Source organism: Scyliorhinus canicula, chromosome 17 (genome assembly GCF_902713615.1).
Source record: "Scyliorhinus canicula chromosome 17, sScyCan1.1, whole genome shotgun sequence".
Classification (NCBI taxonomy): domain Eukaryota; kingdom Metazoa; phylum Chordata; class Chondrichthyes; order Carcharhiniformes; family Scyliorhinidae; genus Scyliorhinus; species Scyliorhinus canicula.
Window position 1 is genome coordinate 25781668 of NC_052162.1, and position 24642 is coordinate 25806309.

The 24642-nt window shown below is 47.8% G+C and overlaps 1 protein-coding gene across 1 annotated transcript; it reads left to right on the forward strand.

Annotated features, from left to right (window-relative positions):
- Positions 1-1950: 1950 nt before the first annotated feature.
- uprt (uracil phosphoribosyltransferase (FUR1) homolog (S. cerevisiae)) lies at positions 1951-21970 on the forward strand. Its single transcript, XM_038775532.1, has 7 exons — positions 1951-2317; positions 14500-14542; positions 14874-14943; positions 17736-17798; positions 18533-18694; positions 19553-19651; positions 21499-21970. Exons 1-7 carry the CDS (start codon positions 2109-2111, stop codon positions 21603-21605), a joined length of 753 nt encoding a protein of 250 aa, XP_038631460.1. The 5' UTR covers positions 1951-2108; the 3' UTR covers positions 21606-21970.
- The last annotated feature ends 2672 nt before the right edge of the window (positions 21971-24642 follow it).

Genomic DNA, 24642 nt, shown 5'->3' on the forward strand with positions numbered 1-24642 from the left:
TTGCGAGGCCAGGTCGGAAGGCATTTAGAGTCAATCACATTGCCGAGGGTGGACCTGGAGTCACATCTAGATGGGCACCAACCACACCATGAAAGCAACTTCCTTCCCTGAAGGACATTAGTGAATAGATTTTTTTTTTTACGACAATCAACAATGGTTTATTGCAGTGTTCTTCAAACTTTTTTTCCGGGGATCCATTTTTACCAACCGGCCAACCTTCGCGACCCACGCTGGCCGACCTGCGCGAACCACCATTCTCTCCTACCTTGTTTGCTGCTGACAAAAATGGAGGAAATGGTTTTGGGTCCCTTTGGCCCTCGTACACGCTCCTCCAATGGAACCTGTTGGATGAATGTGAAGCCTTCCTGTGTCGGAAAGTATGGAGTCTCCATTTGTCCAAAGTTCTGAATTTTTTTCCTGTAAAATTTTATCAAATAAACCCCGCCCGAACTTGTAAAAAAATAATATGAATAAAATAAATGAATAAAGTGAATAAAATCCCCCAAACTTGTAAAAAAATCAAATAAATAAAATGAATAAAGTAAATGAAAAAAAAATTAAATGAATAAAATAAATGAATAAATGAATAAAAACCACTGCAGAACTTGTAAAAAAGCTGCAATCGTTTAAAAAAATAGCGGCCGCATTGAGCATGCGCACAGATCATCGTGCGCAATGCGGCCGATTTTTTAACATGTTCGCGGAATGCGCAATACGGTGGAATTTTTTTTACAAGTTCCCAGCCGCTTGCAGCCGGCGTTATGAAAAGCCGGCTGCTGGCCGGGGATCTGCGCGATCGGAAGCGCCGCGGTCAACGGCTCCGCGAACGTCCCGACACCCGCCCGCGACCCAGACTTTGAAGAACACTGGTTTATTGGTCATCATTAGACTTTTAATTCCAGACGTTTATTGATTTAATCTGCTGTGGGATTCAAATCCGTGCCCCCAGAGAATTATCCTTGATCTGTGGATTACTAGTCCAGTTACAGTACCACTACACCACCATAAAACATAGAACATATAGTGCAGAAGGAGGCCATTCGGTCCATCGAGTCTGCACTGACCCACTTAAGCCCTCACTTCCACCCAATAACCCCATCTAACCTTTTTGGACACTCAGGGCAATTTAGCATGTCCAATCCACCTAACCTGCACGACTTTGGACTGTGGGAGGAAACCGGAGCACCCGGAGGAAACCCACACAGACACGGGGAGAACGTGCAGACTCTGCACAGACCGTGACCCAGCCGGGAATTGAAACTGGGACCCTGGCGTTGTGAAGCCACGTTGCTAACCACTGTGCTACCGTGGTGCCCTTAACCATCTCCCCAACTATTCTATTTCGCAGTAAAGCAATAGTACATAGAATTAATGTTAATATTCAAGCATGGATATAATCATGCATTTTTATTAATTCAATGCGCATAATACATCGATGCAATGCAACAATTGTGTGAAAATTTCAGTACAGTAACAACAATCCGCCATAAAATTGTTGCCAGTATTTAAAGTTTTTGAAATCTTCTCCTTTAGAGACAAAGTTGCACTTCTCTGCTGACCATATTTTGCTTTGATAATACATTACAGGAGGCATTTATATGGTTTCTCTAAGGTATATAACCATCCCAAAAAGTGCCATCAAAAGCAGTGATCTCCACATCATCAGAAGCAGTGATCAGGGTGTTGTTTGCACTTTTCCATTCAAAGGAAAAACCTCCAGGTCACAGCAGCAAATGTAAAAGTGAATTACTGCTGTTTGCTGGAAGCTGAACCAGACACAGAAAATACTGGGCAATCTCAGCAGGTCCAGCCGGGAAGCATCTGTGGAGGGAGAAGGGAGCTCACGTTTGGAGCCTGGGCGACTCTTTGTCAGAGCACGAAATGTGCTGGGTTTCTGGTGACGCCGGCAGCGAATGAGTCACTCTCTCGTTATATCACCAGGGCCAGCAGGTGGAGCCAGGCAATGAGAGGCAGAGAGACGTGGATTATTATTTCTGTCTGTGTGTGTGTGCCGCGTGTCTTTCTCTCGTTTTAAACTGGGAATTAAGGCGAGGTGTGTGAGGGAGGGTGGGCGAGTTAGAGTGAGCGGCTGAAGGTTGGTCCTGTCTATGGAAGCTGACTTGCCCATTGCCAGCACCATGCCTTGCCAGAACGCCCAGCAGCAGCAGCAGCTCAGCAAGTGCGAGCAGAGCCACTCGCTGCCCAAACAAGTGAGGTTCGCGGGCGGCGGGGAGCCCGCCCAGCCCGAGGCAGCGCAGCTCAAGCTGCTGCCCATGAACGACCAGATCCGAGAGCTGCAGACCATCATCAGGGACAAGTAAGTGGCGGGATCCGGGGAGGATTGGCCTCTGTCCTCCCCTTTGTGTGTGTGTGTGTGAGAGAGGGGGGAGCAGCCTGGAGCTTCAGGCCTCCCTTACTCGATAGGGACTGGAGGAGTGAGACAACCTGACACTTTGTGTTGGTTATGTTTTCTCTCTCTCTCTCTCCCGCAACTCCTGGACCCTTCTCCCCGATCCCCAATCACTTCATGGTTTGCCGGGAACAGGGAGATATTATTATCCGAGATAGTGTTCGCTGGGAACGTGTGGACATGTTTGCCCTTGGCGCCTCTCTTCGGTTTTTATTGTTTGCTGTATTTTCTTCTTTTTGTGTCTTTAGGCCTGTTCCGATTGACCCCCCCCCCCCATATCAGAGATTGCAGTGTTAGCCCCCCCCATCAGAGATTGCAATGTTAGCCCCCCCCCATCAGAGATTGCAGTGTTAGCCCCCCCCACCAATCAGAGATTGCAGTGTTAGCCCCCCCCATCAGAGATTGCAGTGTTAGCCCCCCCAATCAGAGATTGCAGTTAGCCCCCCCCCCATCAGAGATTGCAGTGTTAGCCCCCACCAATCAGAGATTGCAGTGTTAGCCCCCCCAATCAGAGATTGCAGTTAGTCACCCCCCCAATCAGAGATTGCAGTGTTAGCCCCCCCCCCCCACCAATCAGAGATTGCAGTGTTAGCCCCCCCAATCAGAGATTGCAGTTAGTCACCCCCCCAATCAGAGATTGCAGTGTTAGCCCCCCCCCACCAATCAGAGATTGCAGTGTTAGCCCCCCCATCAGAGATTGCAGTTAGTCACCCCCCAATCAGAGATTGCAGAGTTAGTCCCCCCAGTCACCCCCCACAGAGATTGCAGTGTTAGTCCCCCCCATCAGAGATTGCAGTGTTACCCCCCCATCAGAGATTGCAGTGTTAGCCCCCCCATCAGAGATTGCAGTGTTAGCCCCCCCATCAGAGATTGCACTGTTAGTCCCCCCCACCAATCAGAGATTGTTAGCCCCCCCATCAGAGATTGCAGTGTTAGTCCCCCCCACCAATCAGAGATTGCAGTTAGTCACCCCCCCATCAGAGATTGCAGTGTTAGTCCCCCCAATCAGAGATTGCAGTGTTAGTCCCCCCAATCAGAGATTGCAGTGTTAGCCCCCCCATCAGAGATTGCAGTGTTAGTTTCCCCCCCCCCCCAGTCAGAGATTGCAGTGTTAGTCCCCCCCATCAGAGATTGCAGTTAGTCACCCCCAATCAGAGATTGTTAGCCCCCCTCCATCAGAGATTGCAGTGTTAGTAACCCCCCCAATCAGAGATTGCAGTGTTAGTTTCCCCCCCCAGTCAGAGATTGCAGTGTTAGTCCCCCCCCCATCAGAGATTGCAGTTAGTCACCCCCCCAATCAGAGATTGTTAGCCCCCCCTCCATCAGAGATTGCAGTTAGTCACCCCCCCCCCCCAAATCAGAGGTTGCAGTGTTAGCCGCCCCCCCCCCCCCCCCCCCCCCCCCCCTCCTGCAGTATTATAAGAGCTTCCTCCACTTTGGGTAGAACTAGTTTGCAAACACTTTGGACAAATTACCTGCCACTGTACTTTAAACGTCGGCGCACCCCGCTGGTTTTAAAACAAGATAGAAATTAAAGTTACTTGTGAGGGGTTAACCCGGGTTTGTTGCTCATCCAAAGCCAGGGTATATATTTCCGTTTAAAAGTTGAACCCCTGCTTGCAGCCCAACCTGAATCGAACAGCAGTTAATGCGATGTGCCAATTGTCTACAGTCTGCTGGCTGAAGGTGGTTGATTGGGCATTGGGGACCCTCCCAGTGTGTCTTATCAGGAGGTGGGTATGCTTCATGTTGGAAGCCTAGGCATTCAGCTGTTTGCGGGCTAGTCCAGCAAAAGGAAGGAAGGAAGGGAGAGCAGGCAGCAAACAACTCAGCCCCAGCCTGTTCTCGCTGCAGTTCCTTACAGGTACAGTTCCCAGCATTTGCTCATTTGCTTCTCCCTCATCTGCTCCCCGGCCCCCATACCCTGACAGCCATTCTCCATCCTGGCTAAGATGTCTAAAAAATACAGATCAGAAATCCAACCTGGCACAGTTACATTCTGACTTTATTATACCTGAGCTGCCCTTGCCCAATATGCCAGCTGCACCTACATCACCATTGCAGCACCAACGCAAACAGTTATTAGTTCCACACGAGTGTGGAACGATTTGGGATGGTTACATTAAATACAAGTTGTTACACCGGCCTGAAATCTGCTCCAGATCTCCCCCCCCCCCCCCATGGGATTGAAGTCGTACGATATTTACAATGGTAAACATCTTTTTTAATAATGGATGGTTCAGTCTAAAGGATATGGCATTTTATTAATTGGAAAAGTCTAAATCATTATATTTTTAATGCCATTAAAGCTTTTCAGAAAATTAATATTTACTGGTGCAAAAATATTTGAGTTATTTACATTCTTTTTAAAAATTAATTTAGAGTACCCAACTATTTTTTTTCCAATTAAGGGGGAGTTTGGCACGGCCAGTCCACCTGACCTGCACATCTTTAGGTTGTGGGGGTGAGACCCATGCAGACACGAGGAAAATGTGAAAACTCCACACAGACAGTGACCCAGGGCCAAGATTCGAACCTGGGTCCTCAGCGCCGTAGGCAGCAGTGCTAACCACTGTGCCATGTGCCACCCTTGGGTTATTTCCATTCTAACCTTTTCTTAAAATCAATAATCACTTTGATTGCAATTATCAACATGGATTGCTGGGGTGGCACCGTTCACAGTGGATAGCACTGCTGCCTCGCAGCCTCAGTGTCCTGGGTTCAATTCCAGTCTTGGGTGTCTGTGTGGAGTTTGCACGTTCTGCCCGTGTCTGCGTGGGTTTCCTCCGGGTGTGCCGGTTTCCTCCCACGGTCTAAAGATGTGCAGGTTAGGTGGATTGGCCACTCTAAATTGCCCCTTAGTGTCCAAATGTTAGTTGGGGTTACAGGGATAGGACGAGGTTGTGGTCCTCTTCCGGAGGTTTGTGGCAGACTTCATGGGCCGAATGGCTTCCTTCTGCACCAAAGGGATTCTATGGGTTTAATCCATGAGAATTACACACAAGAGGATGGGCTACTTGATGTGTGTTTGGGAAAGGTATTTGGTGACTTGTTGTTGTCAAGCATGTGTGTGTGTCATTTACCCACTCTGTGTGGGTGAAATTGGGGAGGGAAAAATGCAGATGCAGGCTCCAGTAGTTCCAATTCAGAAATCATTATGATGGCAATAAATAGATACTAGCTCATCAGGGAGAAACATGGCAGATGATTGTCACTAATAGTGGTAGAAGACAGGAGACAAAAATAGTTCAGTGGTGTTTCCAGTGACAGGGTACACAGTTTTAGTTTTTCTGTTACCAGCAATTGCAAAGTCCCACAGTGCAAATTATTATATGTAAATCTTTTATTTTTTTGAAAAACCAGCAAATTTCGTCTATTGACATGAAGTGATCAGAGTTATTCTGAAGGTTTGACCCAGTACTATATGAATGAAGGTTCCTTCATCCAATTTTCAATTAAAAAAAAACATTTTATTAAAGCATTTGTAAATTTTTAACAACAATTTCCAGAGAAAACACAACAAAGTAAATAACCCAACCAACAACCACACCCAGCCAACATGGCTTACATACACAGTTCCCCAGTCCCCCTCCTCCACTTACTAATCCCGCCTCAACCATACCCCCCACCTCCCTAACCTCGCCCCCCTTTTTTTGTGTCTGCCGACAGCTTAATTTTCCCCAAAGAAGTTGATAAACGGCTGCCACCTCCAGGTGAACCCTAATGTTGATCTTCTCAGGGCGAACTTGATCTTCTCAAGCCTGAGAAACCCGGCCATGCCACTAACCCACACCCCCGATTTCGGGGGCTCTGAGTCCCTCCATGCCAACATGGAGGGGGGGGGGGGGGGGGGGGGGCAAAGGCCAAAATGTCAGCCTCTCTCGCACCCTGGACGCCCGGGTCTTCCAACATACCAAAGATCGCCACCTCTGAACTCAGTGCCACCCAACTTCAATTCCGTGGACATGACATAGGCGAATCCTTGCTGAAATCCCCTGAGCTTTGGGCATGCTCAAAACATAGGGACATGATTCGCGGGCCCTCCCACACACCACCCACACCCATCCTCCACCTCTTCAAAGAACCTGTTCATACTGGCCACAGTCATATGCACCCTGTGGACCACCTTGAATTGTATCAGGCTGAGACTGGCACACCACGAGATCGGATTAATCCTACTTAAGACATCGTCCCACAACCCTGCCACTAATTCCTTGCCCAACTCTTCCTCCCATTTTCACTTTACCCCCCCTATCGGGGTTCCCTCCCATTCCATGAGCTCTCTATAAATTTCTGAGACCTTCCCCTCCCCCACATGTTTTCAATACTACCTTGTCCTGTATCTCCTGGCACGGTAGGAGCGGAAAGGCCGAAACCTGCCTCCGTGCAAAGTCCCCAACTTGCAGATCGCGGCACCCATTCCCACCTGGAAGCTCAAACTCCTCCTCCAAGCACAGAAAGCTGCAGTAAATAAACAGCTCCCCTAACCGCGGCCACCTCCGAAACACCCAATCTAGCTCCCCCGGCACAAACCGGTGATTGCCACAAATTGGAGCCCATACAGACGCTCCCTCCACTCCCACCACTGTCCCCACACCCTCAAAGTCGCCACCACCACCGGGCTTGTGGAGTGCCGAGCCGGCGAGAACGGCCATTACCAGTGCCCCTAAACTTGTGCCCCTACAGGATGCCACCCCCACCCGCTCCCATACCGATCCCTCCCCCACTACCCACTTCTTGATCATTGCTATGTTCGCTGCCCAATAGTAGTTCCTGAAATCCGGCAGGGCGAGCCCCCCCCCCCCCCCCCCCCCCCCCGCCTCCGCCCCCACTCCAGCAGCACCTTCTTTACCCTCGAGGTTTTACCCGCCCAAACAAACCCTGGAATCACCGCATTCACCCTCTTAAAAAATAGGCCGGCACTGGAATACGGACAAAAATCTCAGGAGAATAGTCATCTTTACGGTCTGTACCCTCCCCGCCAGTGACAACGGGACCATCTCCCACCTCTAAAAGAGCTCCTTAATCTGCTCCACTAACTGAGCCAAGTTCAATTTGTGTAGCTGCTCCCTCCCCCGCGCCACCTGGATTCCCAAATAGCGGAAACTCCCTCCTACCACCTTGAATAGCATCCCCCCCCCCCCCCCCCCCCAAATCTCCTCTCCTGCCCCCCTTGCCTGAATTGCAAAGACCTAGCTTTTGCCCATATTCAATTATACCCCAAGAACAGGCCAAATGCACCTAGGATCCTCTTAATCTCTCCAATACCCCCAGAGGATCAGAAATATACAAGAATAGGTCGTCTGCATATATCGAGACCCTGTGCCCCACTCCCGCTTCCCCCACACTATCCCCTGCCAGCCCTTTGACGCACTCAGCGCCACCGCCAGTGGCTCTATGGCCCAGGCAGACACCAGTGGGGAGAGTGGACATCCCTGCCTCCTCCCTCGGTGCAGCGTAAAATAATCCAAGCTCACTCGGTTTGTCTGCACGCTCGCTACCCGAGCCTGGTACAGCAGCCGGATCCAGTCCACAAAACCCTGCCCAAACCCAAACCGCCCCAGGACCTCCCACAGGTGCTCCCACTCCACCCGATCAAAGGCCTTCTCCGCATCCATGGCAACCACAACCTCCACCTCCCTTCCCTCGGACGGCATCATAATCACGTTTAAAAGTCTTCTATCGTTGGCTGTTAGCTGCCACCTTTTTACAAATCCCGTCTGGTCCTCCCCTATTATCTCTAGCACTCAATCCTTTATTCTCGAGGCCTAGATCTTGGCCAACAATTTGGCGTCTATATTTAGACGGGAGATTGGTCTGTATGACCTGCATTGTTCCGGGTCTTTCTCCCATTGCAGGATAAGGGAGATCGAGGCCTGTGACATCACTGGGGGAAGTTCCCCTTGCTACCTAGCCTCATTAAATGCCCTTACCAGCAAGGGCCCTAGCACACTCCTGAAAACCGAAAACTCCACCGGGTACCCTTCCGGCCTGTGGGCCTTGCCCGACTGAATAGCCTCCCACCTCTCCACTACTTCGAACAGGCCAACGGGGCCCGTAGGCCCTCCACCAGCTCTTCTTCCACCCTCGGAAACTCCAGTCCTTCCAAAAACCGCCTCATCCCCTCCACCCCGGCTGGGGGTTCTAACACGTACAGCCTACTATAAAATTCCCTAAACACCCCGTTCACCCCCACTGGGTCCAAGATCGTGTTCCCCCCTCTATCCTTCACTCTCCCTATCTCCCTCGCCGCCTCCCGTTTCCTTAGCTGGTGTGCTAGCGTCCTACTAGCCTTCTCCCCATATTCATACACCGCGCCTCTCGCCTTTTTCAACTGCCCCACTACCTTCCCTGTAGATAACAACCCAAATTCCACCTACAGTTTCTGCCGCTTCTTCAACAACCCCGCCTCCGGAGCCTCCGAGTACCTCCTGTCAACCTGAAGAATTTCCTTAACTAGTCTATCCATCTCTGCCCGCTCAACCTTCTCCCTGTGTGCTCGTATCGAGATAAACTCCCCTCCACCACTGCCTTCAACGCCTCCCATACCGTGGCTGCCGAAACCTCTCCAGTATCGTTCATCTCCACATACCTCCGAATGGCCTCCCTCACCCGCACACACACCTCCTCCTCTGCTAATAGTCCTACATCTAATCTCCAGTGTGGACGCTGACCCCCCCCCCCCCCCCCCCCCCCCCCCTCCTTGCTCACCCATAAATCCACCCAGCGTGGGGCATGATCCAGCACTAATATTCGCGAGTACTCATCATCCACCAACCCCGTCAGCAACGTTCTATCCATAACCTAAAAATCAATCCGGGAGTACACTTTGTGTACATGTGAGAAAAAAGAAAACTCCTTCGATCTCGGTCACCCAAACCTCCACGGATCCATCCCTCGCATCTGTTCCATAAACCTCTTTAGTTTCTTTGCAGCCGCTGACACCCTCCCTGTCCTTGAACTACACCGATCCAGTCTCGGATCTATAACCATATTGAGGTTCCCCCCCCTTCATCAGCTTATGCGAGTCCAGATCAGGGATCTTCCCCAATCTGCTTCATAAACTCTACATCATCCCAGTTTGGTGCATAGATATTCACCAGTACCACCGGCATCCCCTCAAACTTTCTGCTCACCATACGTATCCCCCCCCCCCCCAGTTCGCCACTATGCTTCCCACTTCAAACGCCCACCCGCTTGTTAATCAGAATCGCCACTCTCCTTGTTTTAGGATCTAGCCCCGAATGGAATATCTGCCCTACCCACCCCTTCCTCAGCCTAGTGTGATCCATCACCCTCGGGTGTGTCTCCTGTAACATTGTCACGTCTGCCTTTAAGCTTTTCAGATGCGCGAACACATGGGCCCTCTTGACTGGCCCATTCAGCCCTCTCACATTCCATGTGATCAGCCTGGTCCGAGGGGCGGGCCTCCACCACCCCCAATCAACCATAGCCCTTCCTAGATCAGCCCTCAGCCCGCATCCTGCTCCACTTCAGGCCCGCCCTCAGGCGCCCACCGTCACTGACACCCTGTCTCCATTCGTCCGTCCCTCCCCTGTCGGAAGACTTCTACCCCCTCCCTCTCCCTCCCCCCCGTAACAAAATAACAATCCCAACCACCATCAACAAACTTATTACCTGCTCGTCCCCCACTACGCTTCCATGAGGTGGCCTGCCCAGCTAACCTGGTGGCCCCGCCCATGGCGCCAAGCATCCTGTCCCCACTGATGCCCCACCCTCACGGCTCGACCATCCCCTCTGTACAAACTTTACAATCGCCAACAAGCACAAAGAAGAAAAAGCAACTAACCATCCCCCATTAAGAACAAAACAGCCCCAAAAACAGAACATCACAACGGCCCCAGATGCAGTGCAAAAGATGCACTTCCCCCAATGCAAACCAGAAGAAAAGCAAAATACAAAATATAAACACTCCCTCTAAAGTTCAACATCGTCCTTCTCCTGCCGGTCTATTGTCTCCGATAAAGTTCATCGCCTCCTCTGGCTGTCCAAAGTAGAGTTCCTGGCTCTCATACGTTACCCACAGACGCGCTGGGTACAAAGTGCCAAACTTCACCCCCTTCTTAAAGAGTGTCGACTTAACCTTGTTAAAGCTCGCTCTCCTTTTGGCCAGCTCCGCACCCAGGTCCTGGTAGACACTCAGCTCGTTGCCTTCCCACGTACAGTGCCTCATTTGCCAGGAACACCTCCAAATCGGTTCCAGGTGCATTCTCAGCACCATCGCCCTCGGCGGCTCATTTCTCTGCGGCTTCCTGATAAGCGCCCTGTGCGCCCTGTCCACTTCCAAGGGCCGAGCAAATGCTCCTTCACCCAGCAGCTTCTCAAACATTCGTGCCACATATGCCACGGCGTCCAATCCCTCGCTGTCCTCCGGCAGGCCCATGATCCTCAAATTCTGCCTGCGCAATCTATTCTCCAGATGCATGGACTCTGTGGCCATTAGCCTGGCCAGGCCGGCATTTCCGAATCGTGGAGCTGGTTTGCTTGGTGGCACGGCTGCGTGCTGTATGGGGTTTGCTCTGAGGGATTAGCTTAAGAGCTGGCCCCCCCCCGTGTTAGCGGGGCTTCTGCGAGTAATTAGGAAGGCAATGGAATGTTATCATTTCTCACAAGGGTTAAGAAGGGATATAATTGCATTAATAATAATATAATAATAATCGCCTATTGTCACAAGTAGGCTTCAATGAAGTTACTGTGAAAAGCCCCTAATCGCCACATTCCGGCGCCTGTTCGGAGAGGCTGGTACGGGAATTGAACCCGCACTGCTGCCTTAGTCTGCATTACAAGCCAGCTGTTTAGCCCACTAGAAGGTGTGCAAAGAAGATTTACTCGACTGGTTTCTGATATGAAAGGGTTGCCTTCTTTCCTGGCAACCACATATATCCCTTGACACTCTTAACAGTTAATAATCTATCTAATGCAGCTTTAAAAATAATCATTGACCATTGCTCCCTAGGGAAGAGGAATCTGTAGAAGGAAAAGCAAAAGCTGGACAGGTCGGGCCTGTATCCATTGGGGTTTAGCAGATTGTGAGGTGATCTTATTGAAACATATCAGACCCCGAGGGGACTTGAGAGAGTGGATGCTGAGAGGATGTTTCCCCTTGTAGAGAGCAGATACTGGGAGACACAGATTAAAAATAAAGGGTCTCCTATTAAAGCCAGAAATGAGGAGAAGGTTTTTTGATCTGAGGGTTCTTTGCCTGTGAAATTGTCTTCCTCCGAGAACAGTGGAGGACGGGTCATTGAATATTTTTAAGGCTGAATTAAATAGATTCTTGACTGACGAATGCGACAAAGGGTAGAGGCATAGGGAAGTAAAGGCCACAATTAAATCAGCCATGATTGTATAAAATGCTGGAACAGGTTTGAGGGGCCGAATAGCTCACCCCTTCTAATTTGTACATTTGCATGATGTCAATTAGGCTCATTAAAGAGACCCTCAGGATTTCCTCCGGCCTCCCTGTGGGGGGGTGGGGGTAGTGGGGGGGACGGGGGTGGGTGGGGGGGGGGGAGACGGGGGTGGGGGACGGGGGTGGGTGGGGGTGGGGGGGGTGGGGGGTAGGGGGGTAGGGGGTTGGGGGGGGTGGGGGGGACATTCACTGCTTGGCATCTGTCCCCAATCAAAGTATCCGGCGTCAAGCCTACTCCCTGCCTTCGTGTCCCACCATTCTGACACCCCCCCCCTCCCACACACAATTTCCCATGGCCCCCACACACAATCTGCATCCCACCGTCAATCCTCTTTGGTCATGATGATCCCAGGCCTATGGTGGGTGCACTGCGGCCAGTCGCTTCCACCGGCAGCATGAGGAGCTGTTGGTCTGTGATTGGGATTAACGCTGCCAGGGTTTTCAATCATGGGAAGGCCCACTGGCAACTACCCAAGTGCCTGATAGGCAATTGATTCCATTGAGATTCCTTCCCCCTGGAAACAACCAGAGAAATCATAGCATTTACAGTGCAGAAGGAGGCCATTCGCCCCATCGAGTCTGCACCGGCTCTTGGAAAGAGCACCCAAGGCCACACCTCCACCCTATCATCATAACCCCACCCAACACTAAGGGCAATTTTGGACACTGAGGGCAATTAAGCATGGTCAATCCTCCTAACCTGCACATCTTTGGACTGTGGGAGGAAACCGGAGCAGCCGGAGGAAACCCACGCAGACACGGGGAGAATGTGCAGACTCCGCACAGACAGTGACCCAAGCTGGAATCGAACCTGGGACCCTGGAGCTGTGAAGCAATTGTGCTAACCACTATGCTACCGTGCTCCCAGTCACGGACAGTATGCATTTTAGTCACGCTAGCGGGTAGATGGTACAGAGTAGAGGCCATTACTTCATGCTAAGGGGCCAGCCTTGTATCAGTGATAGCATCTTAGTCTCTGAGCAAGATGTCATGGATTCAAGCCCCACTCGAGACCCGAAGACATAATTTAATATCAATACTGGATTATGAGTGAGCTGCACTGACAGAAATGGCATTTTTGAAATGTTGGTGCCCAAATTGGGCATCAACTGACGACACAGACAAATTGAATACTCACAGCCAGTTGAATTAATACAATTTCATTATTTCTCTAAGACTTCAGTTATGCATTTATTTAAACAGTTACATAAATTTTAAGACTCCAACTTGCACATAAATACTACTCGGTTGGTGAAAACCTGGCCAGGCTAACCCTGGAGGGTGTGCGCTTGTGAGCTTCCAAATTCGGGTCCTGTGAATTTTGATCCCGGAGTTACGGTCCTCGAATCTTGGAAGTATCTGCAATTTTATAATGTTTTAGCTAATAATTTATAGGCATTATTCGACCATGAGAATGCCTTGTTCTCGTTGTTCCAAAACAAAGTGTTGTCAGCAAAATTTCCAGTTGTAAGCCGTCATTCCATCTGTTCCCACAAAATTCATTTTGCAGAGAGCTGTAGTTTTCTCTCTTAGCATCTTTAATGTTAGCCATTGTCCTCCTTTACCATCATGCCACACAACACAATGTTAGCCATTTTTCCTACTCAAAGTCCTGGCTGCCATCTTTGATCCCATGGCTTTAGAAGAGCAGGGGATTTTAATGAGTGACATAAAGGATGATAGAGGGGGCAGCAAGGCGGTGCAGTGGTCAGCATTGCTGCCTCACGGCGCCGAGGTCCCAGGTTCGAATCCTGGCCCTGGGTCACTGTCTGTGTGGATTTTGCACATTCTCCCCATGTTTGCGTCGGTTTCGCCCCCACAACCCAAAGATGTGCAGGATAGGTGGATTGGCCACACTAAATTGCCCCTTAATTGGAAAAAATGAATTGGGTACTCTAAATTTAAAAAAATAAAGGATGATAGAAAGATGGAGAGATTTATTTTTGGAATTCCACAGGTGCGGACAGTAGTGAACATGGGCAGGTTTTTCAGGTTACCTACATGTACTCTCAACAAGATGCATAACCTACAAGAGCAAAAATTAACTGAACAAGAACCATATTGCTGGGATTCAAATCCACCAGACTAATAAATTGAAAGGCAGTCCTATGCAGCTGTTAACTCACTTCCTGAGTGGCGTGAATCCTTAACTTTCCCTAATTTGGAACTAGTTGGTAGTCCTACTTCAGAAAAACTGCTGTGACAAATAGAAACATTCACATTAGTTCAATGAGACGTTCTAAGGTTTGAGCTGAAGCATGTTATTGGGGCAGGGTAGAAGGTGCTTCACTCTCTAGTCGACTATGCTGTACTGGGGATACTTCACCTCGATGAGTTCAAATACCTGAAATTGTGAATGTTTTGGGGTGGCAAGGTGGTGCGGTGATTAGCACTGCTGCCTCACGGCGCGGAGGACCCGGGTTTGATCCCGGCCCCGGGTCAGTGTGTGTGTGGATTTTGCACATTCTCCGCGTGTCTGCGTGGGTCTCACCCCCACAACACAAAAAGATATGCAGAGTAGGTGGATTGGCCACGCTAAATTGCCCCATAATTGGAAAAAAATAATTGGGTAATCTAAATATATTTTAAAAAGAAATTTTGAATGTTTTTTCCATTAGTAAATACCTGATTTTTTTTTCTCTCCTTCATTCCCCAGAACAACAAGCAGAGGGGACTTCGTGTTTTGTGCTGATCGCTTAGTGAGTAGCACAGTAAACCTGTGACTATTTGTGTTTTTAATTTGCTAAACCATTAAATTCTTGCCAGAGTTCTCTCAAGAAAGAAAAAGTGAGCAGGAAAGGAGGCGGAGGGAGTTTGGTGGGGCCCACTTGATTGATATAATATTTAAAATAGTAGCCACCCTGTAAAAAAAAAAAGAACTGTATTTACATTTGATAATCTTTTGGCGAAGAAATGGATGTTGTTACTTAATTTATATTTATTGCTTGGTGAAAGGGTAATACTTTCTAAATTTGTGATACACAAGTATAGCTTAAAGTAATTCCTTCAACTGGGAATATTATGTTACAGATCAGACTAGTTGTCGAAGAAGGACTGAACCAGCTACCTTACACTGAATGTACAGTCACCACTCCTACAGGTTAGTACAGGTCAAGTGTCTGGACAGGGACGTTATTATAATTGCTTCACTACTATACCTGTGATAGTTAAGAAATTCTAAATGTTTTGTGTGGCTAATCCACCTACCCTGCACATCTTTGGGTTGTGGGGGTGGGACCCATGCAGACACGGGGAGAATGTTCAAACTCCACATGGACAATGACCCAGGGCCAGGATCAAACCTGGGTCCTCGGCGCGTGAGGCAGCAGTGCCAACCACTGTGCCAGCCTTTGGATGCCATTTTGGAAGCTGCAGATTAAAATGGATTCTTTTTTACCGTAATCGTTTATTTTTTTAAGTAAGGTGGGCGAGGTGATTGTCGGCAATTAGGCCGCCCTCTGTTTGTACGAGGTTCACCGCTTTGCCAGATACTTTCATGGCTGAAATCCAAACACCCTTAAAGGGCCTCACAATCATTACCTTCTTGGAAATCATAAGGGTAATTATGACGGTGGTAGTGTGTATATAATGGGGGTATTGAATCAGCCGCCTGGTGTATATCTCTCCAGAATGTCTTTTCACAGCAGCCGGCAGAGATGTAAATAGGCACCTGATCCGATGCTGCTCGTTTTACATCATCACTCAAAGTCAAAATCACCCCCAAGTTGTTCGAAAGGATCACAGCAGGCAGATATAGGGCGGGTCTCAGAGTCTTAAAGCTAAGAACTGCCAAACAGCCAGCTTCCCCCTCGCATTTGTTCCCCTTGTATGCAGCAAGGCGCCAGGCTCCAAAAGTAGAGAGAACAACAGTACATATTTGCTGAGGGGGCTAGTTTAGCTCAGTTAGCTGGACAGCTGTTTTGCGATGCAGAGTGAGGCCAACAGCACGGGTTCAATTCCCCATACTGGCTGAGGTTATTCATGAAGCTCAACTTTGCCCCTCGCCTGTGGTGTGCTGACCCTCAGGTTAAATCACTCAGTCAGCTCTCCCCCTCCAAGTGGAAGGCAGCTTCTGGTCATTTTAGATTATGGTGACTTGTTTGTGATTTGCTGAGTTCATGATGGCAGCAAGATACCTCCTCAATTGTTAGCACGTATGGAAAAATCTTAAGACCCATTGCTTGCGATTTTCCATTCATTGGGGATGATTCAAAAGTCCCATATTGAGCACATTTATCCATGTATTTCCCAGCGCTCACAGCACTGAGAAACACAAGGCTATACAATGCCACTCACATTAAATAAGGGGCCTCTGCAGGGAACGTGCGGCCAAGGATGAACATAGCCCCGTTTTCTACACCGAGGAGCTCCGTTCGGCAGAATTCCTCAGCGTGGCACCCGATCTCCGAAGCTCCCGTGCAAATCCCGACCCCCCCCCCCCCCCCCCAAAAGCCCCAACGCACTATGAGAGGGTACCCGCCCCCTGCATCCCCCCAACACTGCAACAATGGTGGTTGGTGGTCTGAGCCAGGCCATCCTGATCCCGAGGAGGACATTTAATGGTCATTGGATAAACATATGGATGATAAGGATGATAGTGTAGATGGGCTTTAGATTGGTTTCACAGGTTGGTGCAACATCGATGGCCGAAGGGCCTGTACTGCACTGTAATGTTCTATGTTCTCTCCCAAGACCACGGACCTGGCACCAAGTTTTCCCACACTACTGCTCCCGGCCCAGCTCCCAGCAAACCTGACAATTTTGGAAGCTTTTTGAGAGAATTATTTAGCCTCCCACTCCCCCACGGCACCCAGACCCCACTTGTAAATATTTACACGAATTCACACCGGCGAGACCTCTGCTTCTGGCGGAGCATCGCGGAGGTCGGAACTGCTAATGAGATTTAAATCCATGCAAATTACAGTTTGGCATGGACCCGCTGGCATGGGGCGCAAACCTCGATATCGCCATCAGTGTGGTACTGGAGCATGGCGACGGAATTGGCGTCAGGCGCAAATCGCAATTTTCCACCCAATCGGGATTCTCGCTGCCAACGTCGCGAAGCAGGGAATTCAGCCCGTAATCTATTTACTGATTCATCTCAACTGGTGAACATTGCAGATATGTTTGAATGTTGGTCCGGTTCTATTCATTGCCAGATTGTTGATGCTGCTGTCTTAGCAGAACAAATCCTGCATTGCAGTTATATTTTTTTGTTTAGCATTGTAGCCTGGGAACCAAACTGTGGGCTGGTTGCACAGTATAAACACTGTAAGTCAGGGCACACTGAACTCCACATTAATGTGCGTACTGTGCAAGGGGCTGAGCAAACACTGAGCCGATTGATAAGTGTTTTACTGTAGCTTAAAGGCAAGTACTCAATGGAACAGCACTAAAATTCAGGATACTCATCCCCTTTGGAGACCCTGAATTTATTTATGTTTTTAGTTCATTCCTTTTCCTTTGAGGAATAGTTGCAAGCTGAAGGGGATTCGTCCATTAAGATTGAGGGACCTTTTTATCATGAGTCATGAGTCAGGGCCAGCTTTAAAAAGAGCAGACATGAACTGGTTCACCCTCCCTGTGTGTTCTCTTTATAGGGGATAGGTGGGTGGCCTGCTGCCAGTTTTCCCTCATGAGTCAGCCCTTAGAGGAAACCACTGCGTTTTGATTTAGATCTAGAGAATTAAGGACTTCAGTGATTGGACAAAACTCCATTCCCGTGTCCTGCTGAAAATAAGCAAGAGGTCAAGGAACGTGGAGACTGTCTGCGTGTTCAGACAATGATTCTAGGCATTTGTGGATGGGATGGGGTGATGTGATGGAGGGGTGTAGAAGGAATTTAGGCCACTAATGCTGTGCTAACCTCACTTAATATTCAATTTTATCCAGGCCATAAGTACGATGGAGTGAAGTTTGAGAAGGGAAACTGTGGTGTTAGTATTATGAGAAGTGGTAAGTCTTCATTGTTGAGTGTTAAAGTTGTTTGCCATCCGTAACATAGTTTTACTTGTATTGTGACATATTGTTTGTATTCTAATTGTGAACAAACTCCAATCAGTTCATTTTGAACTACTCCTGAGATGGTCTTTTTAAAAAAAAAAAGTAAAATAGTGAATAATGTATCAATTATAAGATTGAACGAAGAAAAATGACAGCACAGGAACAGGCCCTTCGGCCCTCCAAGCCTGCGCCGATCCAGATCCTCTATCTAAAACTGTTGCCTATTTTCTAAGGATCTGTATCCCTCTGCTCCCTGCCCATTCCTATATCTGTCTAGATACATCTTAAATGACGCTATCGTGCCCGCCTCTACCACCTCCGCCGGCAATGCATTCCAGGCACCCTCTGCGTAAAGAACTTTCCACGCATATCTCCCTTAAACTTTTCCCCTCTCACCTTGAACTCGTGACCCCTAGTAATCGAGTCCCCCACTCTGGGGAAAAAGCTTCTTGCTATCCACCTGGTCTGAAGAACAAAGAAAAATTACATATGTATATGTTGATAGAAATTGATAGGGAATTAGAAATACTAATACTTAATTTTTGGAGATTGTTTTTGAAAGAAGCGTGTTAAGTTACAATGAACAAAACCCAGCTGCCTGCTGTGTGACCGTCTTTCAAAATTAATACTTCCACTTTGCTCCAATAGGAGGAAAAGATTTCTGACACAGATTCATCTTCTTACAGGAGAAGCAATGGAGCAAGGTTTGAGAGATTGTTGTCGATCAATACGCATTGGAAAAATCCTCATACAAAGTGACGAAGAGACCCAAAAAGCAAAGGTGTATTATGCAAAATTCCCACCTGACATCTACCGCAGGAAAGTGCTCCTAATGTACCCAATACTGAGTAGGTACCACACGGTTTCATTTCAGTAGAAACCTGGGAATTGAAAGATCTAAGGCAGGGTTCCTTATTGAGAGCATAGAACTTTACACTGATTTAGGAAGTAATCATATTTTGGTGTATAGTTGGACATTTAACTTCCAAATCAGCCACATGAGTGCACTCCTCAGTAGTACTGCACTCGCGCTCCATTTTACAATCCGTATTCTAGTAACTGGAGTCCTGCTTGATGTCGGAACCTTCTGACTCAGACGAGGCACAAGGCTGAGCCAATGTTTGATAAAAATTTAAAATTTGGATCACAAATTCTGATCTTCCCAATAATTGGCTAAATTCACATCTGATCCTTCATTCGAAATCTCCCTGTTACTCAGTGTGTTGAGAAGGTGTAATGCAGGAGTGTGTGATGTTGAACTCCAGGCGACATTTGCATGGATTGTTCACAATTTCTGTCTGGATGGTGGGTAGCAGTGGAACATGCAGGAGAGGCAACCACCAACCACTCATACTCCACAAAGCCACCGACATGTCAAACAATGACAAGAGTGGTATGGATTGCAATCAATTTTTTTACTTTGCAAAAGGACAGTCTGGTTTTGAGGCAAACTATATGGTTGTTTGAAAAATCGGCCATGACAATGTAGTTAATTTATTGGACTAGTAATACAGAGAAAAATGTGAGTTTATAATTCTGTTTATATTAACAAAAAAAAAGGACAAATAAAAAGCTAGTATCAATAGAATTGACCACGAAGCTATCAGATTATTGTAAAACCCCAACTGTCCAGAATTGTCCCTCTTTCCCCCCCCCCCCCCCCAACACCACTCCGGATAATTGCAGGTCACCCATCTTCCCCACAGGTACAGGCAACACTGTTATCGAAGCTGTGAAGGTCCTGATTGAGCATGGAGTGCAGCCAAACCATATAATCTTACTCAGTCTTTTCTCAACTCCACACGGTAAGTGAGACATGTGAAAGTTGTTATAATGTGGTAGATTTTACAATGGAGATGCGCACTCGAGTGCTATTTTAAATCAAGGAAGTTTCTCCACTGCAAGAACTGAAAGTGAATGGTGATTTCTTTTTTTTTTAAAGTCCCATTTGTAGAGGCCACACCAATTGCAACAGTAGACATCCTGTTACAGGTTTTTCAATGCGAACAGACATTAGCCTCAATTTGCCCTCCATTTCTTTCTGATTGAATGGTAAGACAGATGGGCATCTATCTGCATGGTATCTATCTATCTGGAGTTTTCAGGTCTGGAAGACTCCAGAATTGCTCTGGCAAAATTTTTAATTAAAAAGTGGGCTAATTGAGCGTAGGCCTTTATCCTTTAGGCCAGTCGTGCTGGATTTTCACTCCCAGTGGTCAATTACAACACACTCCTCTAAACTTCCTTTACCAAATTTACCCATGCCTGTTTGCAGGCTTACCTATCCACTTGTTGCCACAGCATCGCTGGCGATGGCATCTTTTGCCCCCGTCACCTCAGCAGTCTCCCAAAGATTCATTCTTGGTACCTTTCCTCATTCACGTTACTTCTTGGTGATATTATCTGATGAAGTGGGGCCATTGTCCCATGTTCACTCATCCACTTCCACCTCGCCGCTGCTTCTGTACCATTAGACTGCTTGTCCGATGTCCAGGTTTGGATGAGCTGGGATTTCCTGCTGCTGAACAGGGTGAATTCCAAAAGGATCATATTCAGTCCCTGCCACAAACTACATTCTCTTCTAGACAATTCCTTGCTCCAGCCATCACCTCAGGCCATCCAGAGAGTTTGCAATATCAGCATCCTAATTTGACCTTGAGTTTGGTTTTTGATCTCATGTCTGCTCCCAAGATATAAAGTTATCACATCTTTCTCACCTTTAGACTTAATTACCTCAATGCTTTTCTTGTTGGTCTGCCATGTTCTGCTCTGTCTCCCACTCTCTAAACCTTATCACACATCAAGTCAAAATCACACATCACATCTGTCCTCATTGACTTAGATTGGGCCCATGCCACCCTGTGCCTCAAATTTTAAACATTGGCCCTTGTGTTTAAATCCTTCTTTTGACTTGCCATTCCCCATCTCGGCGATCCATTCTTTTTCTCTCAATCCAAACTCATGTTTCTCCCTGGTCCTTCACCCCAGCATTAGCAGCCGTCATTTCATAGAATTTACAGTGCAGAAGGAGGCCATTCGGCCCATCGAGTCTGCACCGGCTCTTGGAAAGAGCACACGACCCAAGGTCAACACTTCCACCCTATCCCCATAACCCAGTAACCCCAGCCAACACTAAGGGCAATTTTGGACACTAAGGGCAATTTAGCATGGCCAATGCACCTAACCTGCACATCTTTGGACTGTGGGAGGAAACCAGAGCACCCGGAGGAAACCCAGGTACACACGGGGAGGATGCGCAGACTCCGCACAGACAGTGACCCAAGCCGGAATCGAACCTGGGACCCTGGAGTTGTGAAGCAATTGTGCTATCCACAATGCTACCGTGCCGCCAACACACCCCACACTCTGGAATCTGACTCTTCCAACTCCGAGCAAGTTTGTGGAACACAATTGAGGGATTCACCTGAGCAAGTTTGTGGAACACAATTAGGGGATTGTCCCTCCAGAATGGTAATACTGCGCAGGTTCTTGAACATGAATTGTGGCAGACATTACAATTCAAACAAAGTACTGATATAAGGGGGTTAGCTGCACAAATATGTTTAGTGTTCTTTGTAACAAATAGGACAGAGCAGATTTCTGTCTCACATGGCATTCAGTAAATCATCAACTTTTCTTTTCCCTTCAAAAGGTGCAAAATCTATTATAGAAGAATTTCCTGAGATCACAATTTTAGCAACAGAGGTCCATCCAGTGGCACCCACACACTTTGGACAGAAGTATTTCGGCACGGATTGAAGCCAAGAGAGAATCCAAATTAAATCTTTGAGTGCACTGCTGCTTTGTAGGTGTGTCTTTTGCCGCACTTCTCCGCCCCCCCCAACCCTTTCCAGAATGAGTTGAAACGTTAACCAGCTTCATGTAGACATCAGAGAGCACGATATAAATTATTTGCCTTAAGTTCTTTTCTCTTAACTCTTTAAAGTTATTTGTATGAAAGGAAGTTGGTTCAGAAAAGCACATTCCAATTCCATAAAAATTGTTTGCTCTGCGCTTGTATGCATCCTTGGCACTTAGCATATTTTAGCATATTTATTGTTTGTAATTAGAGGCAGTGCCTAATTGTAACTTAAAATTACATTAAATTTGTTTTTAAAAAAACCTAAAATGTATTTATTTAAAAGGTCTCTTTTTTCCAGATTTCCTTTATTCCAGTGAAAGTTCCATGAGCTTTAAATAGTTGTTTTGACTATTGGGTTGCGGGGAACACAATTGAGTCTTTTCTTATCCTTATCTGATGTCCACACATAATCAGGAGTGACAAGTTGGTAATTCTGAGCAGCGACTGTGGTTGATAGTTCTCATTCCTACCTCTGCATTGTGAAGACCAGAGATCTTCACCTGGGACCGCCTCTCCCTATATGATAGCAGAGACATCTCCAAACACAGTAGATTCCTCAAATTAGTAGCAATTTTTCTATTGCATCTTATCCAGGTTTGTCTGCAGTTAGTAATCACTTATTATTGGATATCAAATGGGCATTACTAACACCGCAGCTTTGCTCTGTAGAAGCTGCAGGACATTGCATCGTCTGGACAAGTTTCTTTCAGATTGGCAGACAAAATTCACACCTCCACCATGTATTGCAAAAGGTTGAGAAAAAATAGAAGTTTTAAAATTACAAATCAGAAAAGCCGGGGAGGAGAGAGAGAACTTCCTCCGTGAATACTCAAGGAGAGACTGTACTTCTGCTGCTGCAATAAGTTTTCATAACTTTCCCTAGTGTCCACACCGTGGTGCAGGGAGGCTGAATTTCCTGACCATTCTCAGCACACTTGCTAAGCGGAAATTGAGCAATTTTGAGGAAGTGTGTGTGGAAACTGTTTCTGCTCGCTTGTTAAACCTTTCAGCAGTGGGGCTCTCCCCAGTGGCCTCATTTTTGAATGTCAGTGAGAGACAGTGTGTGGTACCACAGTTTCCTGGATTTGCACTGCTGTGGCATTCTTATACTTACCCCCCCAACAAACAACCCCACCCCATCCGCTGCCACCGTGGCACTCACCCCCTTTTTTCTTTTTTCACCCAAACCCCCACCCCCCCATCTCAAACAGAGAAACTCAAACCCCCCCCCCCCCCGACGACTCAATACGCCTTAAAGAAATCGATCAGCAGCTTCCACCTCGAATGGAGAACTTGATCTTCTCCAAATGCAAAAACTCTGCCAATTCGCTCACATGTACCCGTGCGCTCAGCAGTTCCAAGTCCCACCAGCACAACAGAATCTGTCTCCGGGCTATCAGGCAAAGGCCAACACAGCGGCCTCTCGCCTCACCTGTACACCTGGATTCCTCCGACATTCCAAATATCGCCACCGCCGGACTCGGAGCTACCTCAACTCCAAAATATTTGACATTACGTCTGCAAATCCCATCCAAAATGCCCTCAACCTTGGACATGCCCAAAACATATGGACATGATTTGATGGCCACCCGCAGACTGCCACACTATCTACCACACCCAAAAAGAATCATCTCATCCTGGGCACAGTCATGTCGGCCCTATGCACCACTTTAAACTGGATGAGACTTAGACTTCCACATGTTGAGGACGCATTAACTCTCCACAAAATTTCACTCCATACTCCAGTGCCCCACCCAGCTCCTCCTCCCACTTACGCCTAACCATTTCCATGGGAATACTCTCTCTCTTTCTTCACAGCTTTCCATATATATCCACAACCTTGCCCTCCTCTGTTTCCTCCTCAGACAGGAATTTATCCTGCTGCACCGGGCGCGGCAGCAGCATTGGAAACAACAGCAGCTCCTTCCTCATGAAGTGCCTAACCCATAGATACCTGAACTTATTTCTCTCCGACACCTCATCCAGGTCTGCAAACTTCCCTTCAACAAACAAATCCCTAAAAGATTCTATTCTCACCTCCCTCCACCCCCGGAACCTCGCATCCAACCCCGGAACCTCTCATCCAACCCCGCCTTTTGTAAACCTATGATTGTCGCTATTTGGTGCCAACAAAGACATGCCTTCCAATCTAAATTGCTGTTGAAACTGGTCCCACACCCTGAGTGCTGATACCAACTGCGAGTAGTTTAACAAGCTCGGCAACGCTACCCCACCCCACCCAATTGATCCCTCTCCAAGAACACCCCACTCAACCTGCGGAGCCTTTCCTGCCCACAGAAACCTCAAAATCACCCCATTAACCTTCCGAAAAAAGGACTTGTGGACAAAAAACGGGAGGGTCTGGAACACAAATAAGAACATCGGCAACACAGTCATCTTTACCGTCTGGACCTGACCAGCCAACGGCAATCGGAGCACATCCCACCCAAGTCTGCCTGTATTGTATTGCAATCTTTATTGTCACAAGTAGGCTTACATTAACATTGCAATGGAGTTACTGTGAAAAGCCCCTAGTTGCCACATTCCGACGTCCGTTCGGGCACACAGAGGGAGAATTCAGAATGTCCAAATTACCTAACAGCACATCTTTCAGACTTGTGGGAGGAAACCGGAGCGCCCGATGGAAATCCACGCAGACACGGGGAGAACGTGCAAACTCCACACAGACAAAATAAAAGCAAATGACTGCGGATGCTGGAATATGAAACGAAAGAGAAAATGCTGGAAAATCTCAGCAGGTCTGGCAGCATCTGTAGGGAGAGAAAAGAGCTAACGTTTCGAGTCCGATGGCTCATTGTCAAAGCTCCATACAGTGACTCAAACCTGGAATTGGAGCTGTAAAGCAACAGTGCTAAGCACTGTGCTACCATACTGCCTTCATTCCCTCCACCAACCTCGCCAAATTCGACTTAT

Excerpts from the sequence above, each read along its gene's own strand:
- uprt (XM_038775532.1), top strand. The coding sequence starts at position 2,109 with ATGGAAGCTGACTTGCCCATTGCCAGCACCATGCCTTGCCAGAACGCC. Across the intron at positions 18,695-19,552 it reads CCTAATGTACCCAATACTGA|GTACAGGCAACACTGTTATC; the intron begins GTAGGTACCACA and ends TCTTCCCCACAG. Across the intron at positions 19,652-21,498 it reads TCTTTTCTCAACTCCACACG|GTGCAAAATCTATTATAGAA; the intron begins GTAAGTGAGACA and ends TCCCTTCAAAAG.